At 33.0% G+C, this 13,902-nt stretch overlaps 1 protein-coding gene across 1 annotated transcript in view; it reads right to left on the bottom strand.

The window, feature by feature from the left end:
* LOC132723036 (uncharacterized) overlaps positions 1 to 13,902 on the bottom strand; it is a gene marked incomplete at its 5' end in the record, with an annotated part of 145,153 nt that overhangs the window by 73,098 nt on the left and 58,153 nt on the right. The window contains 4 exons of the mRNA XM_060707705.1: positions 45 to 71; positions 5,405 to 5,500; positions 6,308 to 6,412; positions 9,194 to 9,298. Coding sequence (XP_060563688.1) covers positions 45 to 71; positions 5,405 to 5,500; positions 6,308 to 6,412; positions 9,194 to 9,298 — 333 coding nt within the window. The remainder of the gene's footprint in view (positions 1 to 44; positions 72 to 5,404; positions 5,501 to 6,307; positions 6,413 to 9,193; positions 9,299 to 13,902) is intronic.

Here is a 13,902-nt window from a genome sequence, read left to right as displayed (position 1 = left end):
AGATGATCAAGGATCTGCTAAATTACTAATTACAAAGATCTTACCATTTCTGCCTGGTCCAATTACACCCACTGTAATATATAATAAAGTTTATTTTTCCTCTCACTTTACATTGATAAATTCACTACATAGAATTTGAAACTAACATCTCATCTCAGAAAATCTTTTTAAAGTGGAATAGTCTACAAAAAGGCACATTTTCCATAAGCATTTTTAATACTAATAAAAATAAAAAATCAATTTAAATTGGGTATTTGAAAAAATTTGTAAAAAACTTTTTTAAAGTTATAAAAATTAATTTTTAAAAAAAATTTTTTACAAAGCCTGATCACCACCAGGAAAAACTGCTTTTCATTTGAAATTTTCCCCGACAAAATTTTCTGTTTGTTTTTTCATTTACATTTTTTCCCCCAAAAATTTTTAAATTCAAAATAGGCGGGTATTTTCCAAACCACCGTTCTTGGACAGAAATTTAATTTCCCTTTTTCTCCGCCCCCTTAAAACTCCCCAAAGCATCCCCCGGGTTTAAAACCCCACCCCAGAGAGGTAAGGGATTAGAAAAATGGTTTTAGAAAAATTTCAAAACCCTCGCCCCACCGAGGGGGTGACAATTTTTTTTAATTTATCAAAATTTGATTAAAAACAAGTAATTTTTGAAGAAAGCCAAGACCTGGGGCATTTAAGCTTTAGCTAATGAATGGGGCCAATCAAATTAATATGAGCAAACTTGATAAAAGACTAACTAATGCTACAGACAAAGTTTGGTGATCATCTATCAATTAGTTTTGTAGAAATAGACGTTTATAGGTATTTTTATTTTTAGCTTTAGAGGCGCCTAAAAGGGGTCAATCAAATTAATATGAGCAAACTTGATAAAAGACTACCAAAGAATGCTACAGACAAAGTTTGGTGATCATCCATCAATTAGTTCTGTAGAAATAGACGTTTATAGGTATTTCTATTTTTAGCTTAAGTGGCCCCTAAAAGGGGCCAATCAAATTAATATGAGCATACTTGATAAAACACTACCTAAGAATGCTACAGACAAAGTTTGGTGATCATCAATCAATTAGTTCTGCAGAAGAAGATGTTTAAAGGTTTTACATATACTATTTTTAGCCCTAGAGACCCCTAAAAGGGGTCAATCAATTTAATATGAGCAAACTTGATAACAGAGTACCTAAGAATGCTACAGACAAAGTTTGGTGATCATCCATCAATAAGTTCTGTAGAAATAAACATTTAAAGGTATTTCTATTTTTAGCTTTAGCAGCCCCTTAAAGTGGCCAATCAAATAAATACGAGCAAACTTGATAAAAGACTACCTAAGAATGCTACAGACAAAGTTAGGTGATCCATCCATTAGTTCTATAGAAGAAGATGTCTTAAGTTTTTATTTTTCTATTTTTAGCCCTTGAGACCCCTAAAATGCCACACCTAAACTGAGATAACATATTTGCTTTAGCAAAGAGGCCAATCCAATTAATATGAGCAAACTTGATAAAAGACTACCCAAGAATGCTACAGACAAAGTTTGGTGATCATCCATTGATTAGTTCTGTAGAAGATGTTAATGGTTTTTTTTCTATTTTTAGCCCAAGAGACCCCTAAAATTTGATATAACATGAGCAAAATCAAGTGTGACTGTCACAAGGATGCTACAGACCAAATTTGAAGTAAATCTGCACATTAGTTCCAGAGAAGAAGACGATTGTTGACGCATGACGACGGACGCCAGAGCATCCCTCTTTGATACTAAAAGCTCACCCTGAACCTTCGGTTCTGGTGAGCTAAAAAGAAAAATACATTATCTGCTACATATAGACAGTGATTAATCTAGAACCCACATCAAAGACATATAATATCAAGAAAGACACAGATCGGTTTCAAAATATGTGGGTCCCATAGGACGCATGATAATCTTATGGTTTGTAGCCCAGAATATCAAAGTCTTTTCTAAATAGTTTTATCTGTTTCATTTCATCAATTAAATAATTAAATCTCAGACAATTGCAAATGCAAGGCCCACTCAGAATCAGGACAGAAAATATTAAATCCCAGGCAATTGTTGCTCGACTTTTTCAATTCATGAACACTTCCTGCTCATTATCAGGGATGGAAAATGCATGATTTGCCAATCAACACATCATTATGATGTGGTACACATTTATGCCAAGTTATTTTTAAAATCCTTCAATGCACAACAAAGTTACAGTCCAGACCAAAATATGTACCTTCAAACTCTTCTTGTGAGAATGAGAAACATTCAAACTTAAAGTGTGACCTTCACCTTTAAGGTAGTGACATAGACTTTATATGTGACACATCCTCTTGATGTGGTAGACATTTGTGCCAAGTTATTTTAATATCCTTCTATACTTGACAAAGTTACAAGAATGTGTTACCTTCAAACTCATCTTTTAAGAGTGAGTACCTTCAAATTATAAATTGCAATTGACCTTGGAGGTAGGGACATGGGTCATGGTCAATTTCCTTCCATGCATGACAAATAACAATTCGAAAATACAAATGTGTGAACATGTACCTTTAAACTCTGTATTTGAACCTTAACATGTTAGTGTGACCTCAACTTCTTAGGAAATGACATGGGTCTTAGATGCAACACATCCTTATGATGTGGTACACATTAATGCCAAGTTATTTTAAAATCCTTCCATGTATGACAAAGTTACATTCTGAATATGAATGTTGTGTTAGTGGGGTGGACAATGCGATTTGAACATGACAGGCTTTGAAGGCATAGAAATACATGAAGATGTAGATGTCACATCATTGTGCCTGTTAAAGGTCTGCTGTTAAATATGTATTTTGTTCTTATGAGACTCATTTATTTTGCTACGGGACTTATTGTTTTCAAATGTGCATCCTGGGACTCATAATAATGAATTTCTAGATTAATCACTGTATTGATACATGTCATATCAAATCATACATTCAAACAACACTAATACATTAATCTTTGTGGTATGTTGTCTTATTTAATCCTTAACATTATGAACATAATTATTTATGGTTTTACAAACCAAAAACATCCCACGTTATAAATTGTATAACTTTTTATTTCCAAGTTCTGAACAGACATTGACATAGGCACTTAATAAATAATTCAGGGCAATAAACATTTTTTATTTAGGAATCCCATGGGATCTAAAAATGTTGTACATTTCCTAGCAATGATATTTACAGTCCAACCCCGTTTATTCGAAGTGCCTGGGACTGAATATTTACTTCGAATAATCGATGGGTTTGATTAATCGAAAATCGAATATTGTGATAGACGAAAACTACTCCACTTTGACCAATCATAGCAAAACTACCATTTACAACACACTTACTTCCTGTAATCAATTGAGATAAATAAATATTAAAGAAAAAATGCGTAAAAATTATTGTATTGACATTGAAGACATAAATACTTGCATTTTATTCTACATTATGTATCGTTTTGTTTCGCTCAAAGCCTTAATAATAGCCGTGTTATCACTACGGTATTTACAGCTAAACTCTGGTATTTTCGATTAGGATAAAAGCTTTCATGTAGCGTTACAATTAATGACAAAAATGTTTTTGATGTTTTAACAAATTTACATATACGGTATGTATGGAAATTATTGCTGTCATCTTCAAGCAATAACAGTAACAAAATCGGACACGGTGCATAGCTTTTCATTTTCGGTAATTAAAGTTGGACGCACAAAGAGTTATTATCATGATTGTCTAAATACACGCATGGCTGTTAATATTTTTCACAAGTCGACCGGTCAGCGAGTGGATCTGCGCCAATTAGTCTGGCTTCGATTAATAATTAGGTTGGCTTCGAATAATAGGTGTGAAATTCTTTCATAATTGTATAATCGGGACCGAAATTTTACTTAGGAGGTATTCGGATAATGCATTTCGAATAATACACTCGTACTTATATTGATTTATATAGAGATAAAAACGGGACCGCTGATTTACTTCGGATAATGCCGGGTATTCGAATAAAGGGTTGTCGAATAACCGGGGTCGGACTGTATTTGAAATTTCATTCAAATATGTGTAACCATTTCTTACACTGTTTGCTATTGACTAAACAAAACAATAATATTCCAAATGGTGTAATAGTAATACATCAACAATAAGAAAATTCTTAAGTTTAGAGATTAGATAATTTGATACAATTTTCATTTCATAAAGTTAAAACTGATACTGAGGAAATCATGAAAAACCTAAACTAATTTAAACAAGCAATTATCATAGTATTGCAAGCAATCCATAAGTCCCCTGCCAGTTAGAACCCCAGCAACATTCTGAAAGGACATTGGCCATTCACTTATGTCTCTAATTTTAGTAAATTTCTTGAAAAAGTTCTTTTAAAGTGATCACAGGAAGCAGTTTTATGTACAGACAGACAGATGGAATGAAGGACACTCTAAAGTTATTTTTTTAAAATATAACATTTTTAAAAGCAAAATTCTTAAAAAGGAGATAACTCTTGAAATAAAGATGCAATACGTCATACACGATGTGAGTGTAACAAAGAACAATTAGTAATGAAGGTGTTGATAATGAATGTTTATTTTGAATTTGAAGTAGAAGAAAGTTAACAAAAAAACAAAAACAAAAAAACAACAAAAAATTCATGAAAAGTTCAAGGGAGAATATTCTGATAAATTTTGTGCAAGAGTTGTAAACCTTGTCACATATGATGTGGTTGCTGACTAGAAACTTATATTTAAAGTTTGAAGAAAATACCTTAAGTAATAAAGAACTTATAGTGAAAAAAAAAAACGTAAAAAATTGAATCAGAAATCTTGAAATTCAGTCTATTTGTTGCCATAGCAACCAGAATTTTCAACATAGGAAGAAAAAAATAGGATGTGCATAATTTCCAGACTGCCACCTACCCATATTTCAAGTTTCATAAAAATATTTTCAGTACTTTTTGCATTATCACCGGATCGAGGTTATGTGTAAAATTTGCCATATTTTCAGTCTATTTGTTGCCATAGCAACCAGAATTTTTAACATAGGAAGAAAAGAAAAAGACGTGCATAATCTCCATACTGCCATCTATCCATATATCAAGTTTCAAAAAAATATTTTCAGTCCTTTTTGCGTTATCACTGGATCCAGGTTATGTGTAAAATTTGCCATATTTTCAGTCTATTTGTTGCCATAGCAACCAGAATTTTCAACATAGGAAGAAAAGAAAAAGACGTGCATAATCTCCATTCTGCCATCTATCCATATATTAAGTTTCATAAAAATATTTTCAGTACTTTTTGCGTTATCGCGGGATCCAGTTTTGTGGACGGACGGACAGACGGATGGACGGACAGAGGGTAAACCTAAAGTCCCCTCCGGTAAACCGGTAGGGGACTAAAAAAGAAAGACTTACATAGGACTAGGATAGTTAAGACAATAGCTGTAACTGCAACTATAGAGGGAATCACAACAAAAGCTATAGCTGAATTAAGTATCCAATCCTCGCAATCTGAAATAATAAGAATATGAAAATGTTTGTAGTTCTTATGACATGTTTTGTACAAACGACTCATGTGGACAGAGATCATAAGGTGGTCTTATACATTAATACTTATACATGTGCAATTTCAAAGTTAGACAAACATTTCAACAAAAGTATGAGTGTCGAAACAAAAACAAAAATCATTTTGAGTTGAATGTTGGGGAGTTAATGAACAGAAAATGAAAATTTCATTTTTTTTCCAAGTTTAAGAGGCATAACTTTGTCGAAAATCATTCAAACTATGAACAAATTCAAATTTGACCTGGGCATTCCTTTGATATATCAGATATCCATATGTTAAAATTGAGTTGAATGTGTACAACTGTTGGGGTAGTAATGAAATGAAACTGAAAATTTCTTATTTTCTTCAAAGTTCAAGAGGGATAACTCTGTCAAAAATCATTGATCCATGGCCAAATTGTAACCTTACCTGCGCATTGATATAAGATATTCATGTTTTTAATTTGAGTTGAATGTGTACAACTGTTTGGGAGACAATGAATGGAGGGATAACTATGTCAAAAATCATCAAACCATGACCAAATTCAAATAGGGGAGATGAACAGGAACTGGGAACTTTCAATGGTCAATTATCTACATTTCCTTATTGTATGTATTGTATTGTATGCATACATACAAATCAAAATTAAAGAATTATATTTCTAGAATCAATTTAATATTAGAAAGTCTGGCAATTGGTCATTATAAGTATAGAATAAAGTATTTATATATTAATCAATAATACAAAAATTTACATCAAAGCTTTGATCTTACCTTTACAATCATCATCAGCTAGAACACTTGCACTTAATGCTAAGCTTATTATATCAAATACAATACATAGGACAGCAACAGTCAGGCAAACAGGTTTAGAAAAATCTGAAATAATAATATTTTCAAATCAGCTTTCATATTTGAAACAAGATTGCATTTGAGAAAAATGCTATGCCACCGCATTAATACAACACTAAATAGTAGTGTAGGAACAGATTTTCTTTGTTTCTATACAATTTTGAAGATTGTCATAATGCATAGATCCCTGACCTATCTAATTCTTATTATCAGATTAGTGGTTAAATCTGTTGTTAACTCAATAAAAGATCAGAGTAGGAATATATCAATGCACTTGAGTCTAGTGAATTTGGTGGTAAAGGTCATATTTCACACAGCCTAAATTTCATGACTACATCAAAGGACAACATAGTAAGACACTTTGTCAAAATCTAGGTCAGCTGAAATCAAAGTTCACTTAACATCTTAATCTGTACACATGGTTCAAATTTCATAGCTGTACATCAAAGGACAAGAAAGTAGGTCACATCATCAAAATCTAGTTCACCTGATATCAAAGTTCAATTTTACAACTAAAACTGTGCACATGGTCAAAATTTCATTGCTGTACATTAAAGGACAAGAAAGTAGGTCACTGTCCCCTTGGGCAAGGCAAAATTTTGGACCCAAGGGTTTAATTCAAAACAATCTTGATACAGGTCCACCAAACAACATTTCAAGTCAAATATCTAAGCTGTAGCTTTCTCCTATTCAGAAAAGATTAGTTTTATTTTCTGTTTTTACTATGTGAACATAATGAGAATCACTGCCCCTGGGCAGGGCCAATTTTAACACTAGGGGCATAATTAAAACAACTTTAGTAGAGAACCCATAGAATATATTATAGAGCAAACATCAAAGCTCTATGCCTTGTACCTTCAGACAAAAATATTTCTTTTTTTTTTTACTATATGTACATAGTAAAAATCAATGACTCCTGGGGGTGGGGCCAATTTTGACCCCAGGGCTATAATGTGTACAATCTTGCTAGAGGTTCACTACATAATGTTTCATGCAAAATATCTTAACTCTAGCCTTTGTTAATTTAGAGAAGATGATTTTTTAAGTTTTTACTATATACATATAAGGAAAACCTATGGCCCATGGGGCGGGGCTAATTTTGACACAAGAGGCAAAATTTGAACAACTTTGGTAGAGTACCTATAGATGATATCATTTAACAAATATTCAAGCTCTAAGCCTTGTATCTTAAGACAATAAGATTTTTTTTATTTTTTACTATATGTATACATTGAAAATCAATGACCCCGGGGCAGGGGCAATTTTGACCCCAGGGCTATAATTTGAACAATCTTGCTAGAAGTTCACTTCACAATGTTTCATGCAAAATATCTAACCTCTAGCATTTGCTAGAAGAAATTTTTTTACTATAAAGTTTTTTCTATATACATATAAGGAAAACCAATGACCCCAGGGGCAGGGCCGATTTTGACCCCAGGGCTATAATTTGAACAATCTGAGTAGAGGTCTACCAGACAATGCCTTATGCAAAATATCTAAGCTCTAGGCCTTTTGGGTCTTTACAAGAAGGTATTTTAAGTTTTTACTATATGTACATATAGTGAAAATCAATGACCCCCGGGGCAGAGCTGATTTTGACCCCAGGGCTATAATTTGAACAATCTTGGTAAGGGTCTATCAGACAATGCCTTATGCAAAATATCTAAGCTCTAGGCCTTTTGGGTCTTTACAAGAAGTTATTTTAAGTTTTTACTATATGTACATATAGTGAAAATCAATGACCCCCGGGGCGGGGCCGATTTTGACCCCATGGTTATTATTTGAATAATCTTTGGTAGAGGTCTACCAGACAATGCCTTATGCAAAATATCTAAGCTCTAGGCCTTTTGGGTCTTTACAAGAAGTTATTTTAAGTTTTTACTATATGTACATATAGTGAAAATCAATGACCCCCGGGGCAGGGCCGATTTTGACCCCAGGGTTATAATTTGAACAATCTTGGTAGAGGTCTACCAGACAATGCCTTATGCAAAATATCTAAGCTCTAGGCCTTTTGGGTCTTTACAAGAAGATTTTTTAAATTTATTCTTATAATTCCTTTTGGTTGCCATGGCAACCAGATTTCTGCATGGAATGAAATTCTTTGAACAACTTTGGAAGCCCTTCACCCAAGGATCAATCCTGCCAAGTTTGGTTGAAATTGGACAAGTGGTTTTTCACAAGAAGATTTTTTAAGTTCACTATATAATCTATATAACACACACACACACACACACAAACAAACACACAGGTGAATCGCTATATGCCACCGCATCGCAAATGCTGCGGTGGCATAAAAATAATAAACAATATTGTTACAGCCATCTGGTGCATTTAGAAATAATCAAGACAGTGTAAAGTTTTATAGGTAAGATAAGATTAAACTTTCCTAGTGTTCAGAACTTAAATAACAAGTTATTATGTATAGTCACTGTAAATCTTTAAAAAGACAGAATTTCTTTAAGCAATTTTCTGCAAATATTGTCTAACAAGAAATCTACCAAAATACATAAAAAGTTTTGTTTAGTATCTTCTACAAAACTAATATTGCATTTTCTAAATTTAATGTTTCCCAATACAGAAATTTCAGTCAAGATTATTAAGAGAGCTGCATTTCCAATATTATGTTCAGAAAACCATTGTTTCCCTAAAGTTTTTGAAGGAGATCCACAAAATAAAACGCTATTTTCAAAGCTATTGGTAGGAATCATTTCATGGACATAAAAGACATGCTTAAACTTAATTATGTCTTCTTTATCCTACTCACTATAATGTTAGCTGAAATGAGATGAGAAAGAGCTGACTTACCTTTCAAAATGCCAATAATAACAACAACAAGAGCTATTATGCCAAAGATGCCAAATACTATACTAGCAATAACACAATCTTCACAATCCTTTGGGCAAACTGAACCTAGAAATAAACATTGTTAGAAAATTCATATAATTTTATCATAAAGCCACAATAAAATCTATACTTTTGATCAACCCTGGAATATTTTCGGCTGATCTGATGGGGGGAGGGGTTTAAAAGCTTTATGATGCAATACTTGGCTTACATGCATTTCAATTAATAGTCATAAATTATAGTACAATGTAATTGCTAAAAATATAATGAATAGATGAATGACAATTGTCTATAATGATAATAGTTTCATAATGATAGTGTCAACATGTCTTCCTTTATCACACACCCGTGCCGATTTTGGGACTCCGTAAATAGGGTATTGCACGGCCGTGCATATATTTATTTACGTGATGTTATACAAACATAGTGTAAAGACACGCTGAATGTTTGTGTTATACTATAGGCGCGTCAATGAAAAATGACTCTTATTTCACATTAAACGGTATTTACTTTGGGTATGTGATAAAAAGAATATTTAAGTTGTGTAAGTTCAATACTGAATTTATTGCACTCGTTGAATAAAATAATATTATGCTCGCCAGAGGCTCGCATAATATAATTTTATTCAACTTGTGCAATAAATTCAGTATTGAACTTACACTCATTCAATATCCTTTATTTAGTAAATAGTTTTGTCACAATTTTGCTAACATGCATGTGCAATTAGAGGTAAAACATATAAAACATCTAATTTGTTGGATAACAAGAGCCATTGCCAGGTAGGGGCAACCCTAGACTATTTTACTTTGTCTTTAAACAAAACAAGCAAGACATGTCACTGAATGCCCCAAAAAAGAAGCTTTGACATAAAATCTGCAATATATACCAAAATACCGATAACATATGCCCGATTGCCTTTGATAAATATCATTCCTAAAATTTCAAACATATAACTCTGGCAGCCATTTTGTGCAGCGGAGCGGAATGTGTGGGCTATTATGCACAACTAGGAATTGTATTGATCACTCCTGTGGAAGTTCATTGAAACTCCGCCCGCAGTTAGACCTGTGAAAGCCGGACAAGATTTTTCTATTCATAGCTCTGGGGGCCATTTTGTGCAGCTAAGCTGAAGGTGTCGGCTATATTCACAACTAGGGATAGTACTGCTCAATTCTCTGAAGTTTTATTATAATTCCATTAGCAGTTAGACCTGTGAAAGCCGGACAAGATTTTTCTATTCATAGCTCTGGAGGCCATTTTTTGCAGGGAATCAGAAGGTGCAAGTGATATGAACACATAAGGGATGGTACTGATCACTCCTGTGATGTTTCACGGAAAATTCATAAACTGTTTTGGAGATGAAGCGTGGACAAGATTATCAGAAGGACAAACGGAAGGACAGACAGTGCGATTACTATATGCCGCCCTTCTGGGGCATTAAAAACAACAAGAATTTATCATAGTATTACAAGTGTAATAGATGACCAAATTTACTTTATATAAGTACAATACTTCTATTTATTTCTGATATATTAATTTCCATTATGCTAGTACTGATACTTGAAACACTATACGATCACTTTTGAAACACTATACGATCACTTTTCTTGTTTAAAGTTAGGCAATATTATTACGCTTCTAAACAATAAGTATTTGGAATCATTTGGCACTTTTGCCAACTTAAATTTATCCCATTCTGTATGTTAATTTCTATTAACAAGTGTCCTGTTAATTAACACGTTTATGACGTCACTTTATGACGTCAAACTTGAACGAACACTTGGACGTGAAGGTTTGACGTCATAAAAGACGAGAAGCGCTCTGACCACCATTGCGGTAAGCTGTTGTTTTCATTTCTCGGAAGTTTTCCGATTTTCTTTTATTTCCCCTACCTTATTTATTTTATATGTATGTTAATTATGAAATATAATGACTTAAATATTTAATACAATTTATAAAACTTACATTTGCCTTTATTATCATTTCTTTTGTTTAATTTACACAAACAGTCCTGTGATATCGAACCGAAAGACTGTTCCCCGTTTACACAAGCAATTTATAAGTCCCCTACTGGTAAGAACCCCAGCAATATTCTGAAGGGCTATTGAACATTCAATTATGCCATTGAATGAAAGAATGATATGAATGAACTTTAATCTTTTTAGTGTATCATAGTAATGTGTCAATGCCTAGTAAGGAAATCATGGTTATACAACAGATAATCAAAAGATCTAATTTTCTCAAGATAAATATGTACAGAAAAAAACTGTTTATAGTGACCTTCGATGGGAGAAAAGAAAAAAGGTCATAATAGACAGGGAGTCACTGTGGACAGTCTCTACATAATTAGAATATATGAACATATTTTGCCAATATTTTGTTTTAAAGCAGGATAGTAACATACTTAACCCTTTCCCCCATGAGCATATTGTGAAAAATGGCCGTTTTCACTGAAAAGCCTCCTGTTACAAGTTCAAACTGCTATGAAACTATGAAAAATGCTTCAATACTAATCAAACTTGGCACAAATGTTGACTGGACCATTGCCTTTGTAACTACATGCTCAGTCTTTAATTTCCTGTTACCATGGCAACGAGGGGACATCTCAAAATTGCCAAAAATCACTATTTTGTCTCGATTTTTCCCATCAAAATTTATTTCAAAGTGCTGCAACTGTTCAAGGGATTGAGATAGAGTCAAAGGCTTTTCAGCGATGGTTAAACGTTACATTATGATTGACCTGGGGTCATTTTTACCCTCTCACAAGTCCAAAATTTTCTTGGCGATGAGGGGGACTCCGCCCCCCCTTCAAACCCCCCTAACAGAAGGGGGCACATCCCCCTTCTGGCAACCCCCTGATGTATCTTTTGGATGGGGGGCGGCGCCGAAAAAGTGCTCAATTTTTTAAGCAACATTTCTCAAAACGAAAACTTATGTTTTGGGTCCAAATAGGACCTTTTTTCACTATTTGAGGCCTTAAAAAGGGGGGGGGGGGGGTCGAAAGTGCGTTGTTTCGCGTGTATATGTGGTAAAGGGTTAAGAGTTTGATCATATTTTTCATTTATATTATACATACATTAAACAATTACCACATAAAAAAATTATCATTTATAAAAACAAGACAGTATAAAAATTGCATGTATAATTGGTTAAGATTATGAAATACACTATAACATTAGTATTTAAAAGTTACATATTGACTAAAAATGTAATTTGTATTGATAAATCTGTTCATAAAAAAAAATTGTTTTAAAATTTCATTTTACTAATAACATACCCTTTCTACAATAAAAACCTATATAGTAGAATAAAAATGAATAAAGGTTTAGGATTCTGTATGATGTACATTTATTAATAATTGTTTGGAGAAAATGGTGTTTAATTTGTTTGAAAACTTTAGTTAAACTTTTTATGTACAAATTATTCTGGTTTCCCAAACTGTAATATTTACCTTTTTATGTCCTTAACTTTTATTTTTGCCTTGCTTACCTCATCTTTTTATTTCACTTTCTTACTTCCTTAAAGCCCCATTATGCCTCAGATATGCTTTAATTTTAATTTCTTAAAAACTTTTAATTTTTTGGTAACCCCATTCGAGTTACTCCCCTTGCAAATGTCGCTTTGCAAGGCTTATATAACTTAACGGGAGACGCTAAATCATGGTTGTTGTACGGACTAGACAGGGAATCGCTACATACAGACCATTTATATAGTAAATACTGTTTGGTGCACCAAACTATGGTCACTTAAGACAGAATGACGCTATATACAGGGGGTCACTAAGACAATCTTAACTGTATAAGAAATGTTTCAACTTTTCTCTCTCTTTTTAAGTCATTTTGTTGGAAAAGTTATGTTTAATTAAGTGATCTCTAAGGACAGTTTTTAGAAACAGACAGACAGACACTCTGCAAGAAAATCTTTATTATATCCCTGATTGCTACCAGAATATTACAGTTTTAAAAGCAAAATTCTTTAACTTTAGAGGAGATAACTCTTGAAATAAAGTTTCTAGACTTAGGAACATTGTCATACATGATGGAGTGTAACAAAGAACAATTATCTTAAGTTTAAAGAAGATTATCATTTATAGTCACAATGAAGAAAAGTGAAACAAGGCAGTCTGACAGCTAAATCCCCTTCAGCAGCCAACATGAATATGTTTACTTCTTGTCCTTTAACCAACCAGCACATAGTCCGATGATAGTACATGTAATTATTTGTGCAAAGTTATTTAAAATTTTCCAAAAAGTCAAAAAGTTATGGAGAACATAATAACCCTGACATTAGTGGTAGCAATCTGGATGTAACTTTGGGGAAATACCTGAATGTTGTGCTAAATCTTAAAACTGATATCACAAAGTTCATATTTGTTTCTAACAAAATGCATGATTGTGTATAGACATGACTTATTGCTATTATTATAAAGATTTGTACAAATAAGGAAAATCAATGACCACCTGGGGTGGGGCCAATTTTGATCCAAGCCCTTTTAATTGAACACAATTTGTAGACATTGACTATAAGATGTTTCATGCTAAATACTGTAAAACACTTATTTTTCGCGAGAACCTTATTTCGCGAATTTGAGGCAAAATGTCCAAAATAATTATTTCGCGTCAACATGAATTCGCGTCTTCCCGAAAAATGTGAAACCGGAAACCAGAGGT

This window comes from Ruditapes philippinarum, unplaced genomic scaffold, assembly GCF_026571515.1.
Source record: "Ruditapes philippinarum isolate M1 unplaced genomic scaffold, ASM2657151v2 ctg822_1_1_1_1, whole genome shotgun sequence".
In the NCBI taxonomy this organism is placed as follows: domain Eukaryota; kingdom Metazoa; phylum Mollusca; class Bivalvia; order Venerida; family Veneridae; genus Ruditapes; species Ruditapes philippinarum.
Note: the sequence above shows the minus strand (reverse complement) of the source record. Positions and strands in the feature narration are given on the sequence as shown.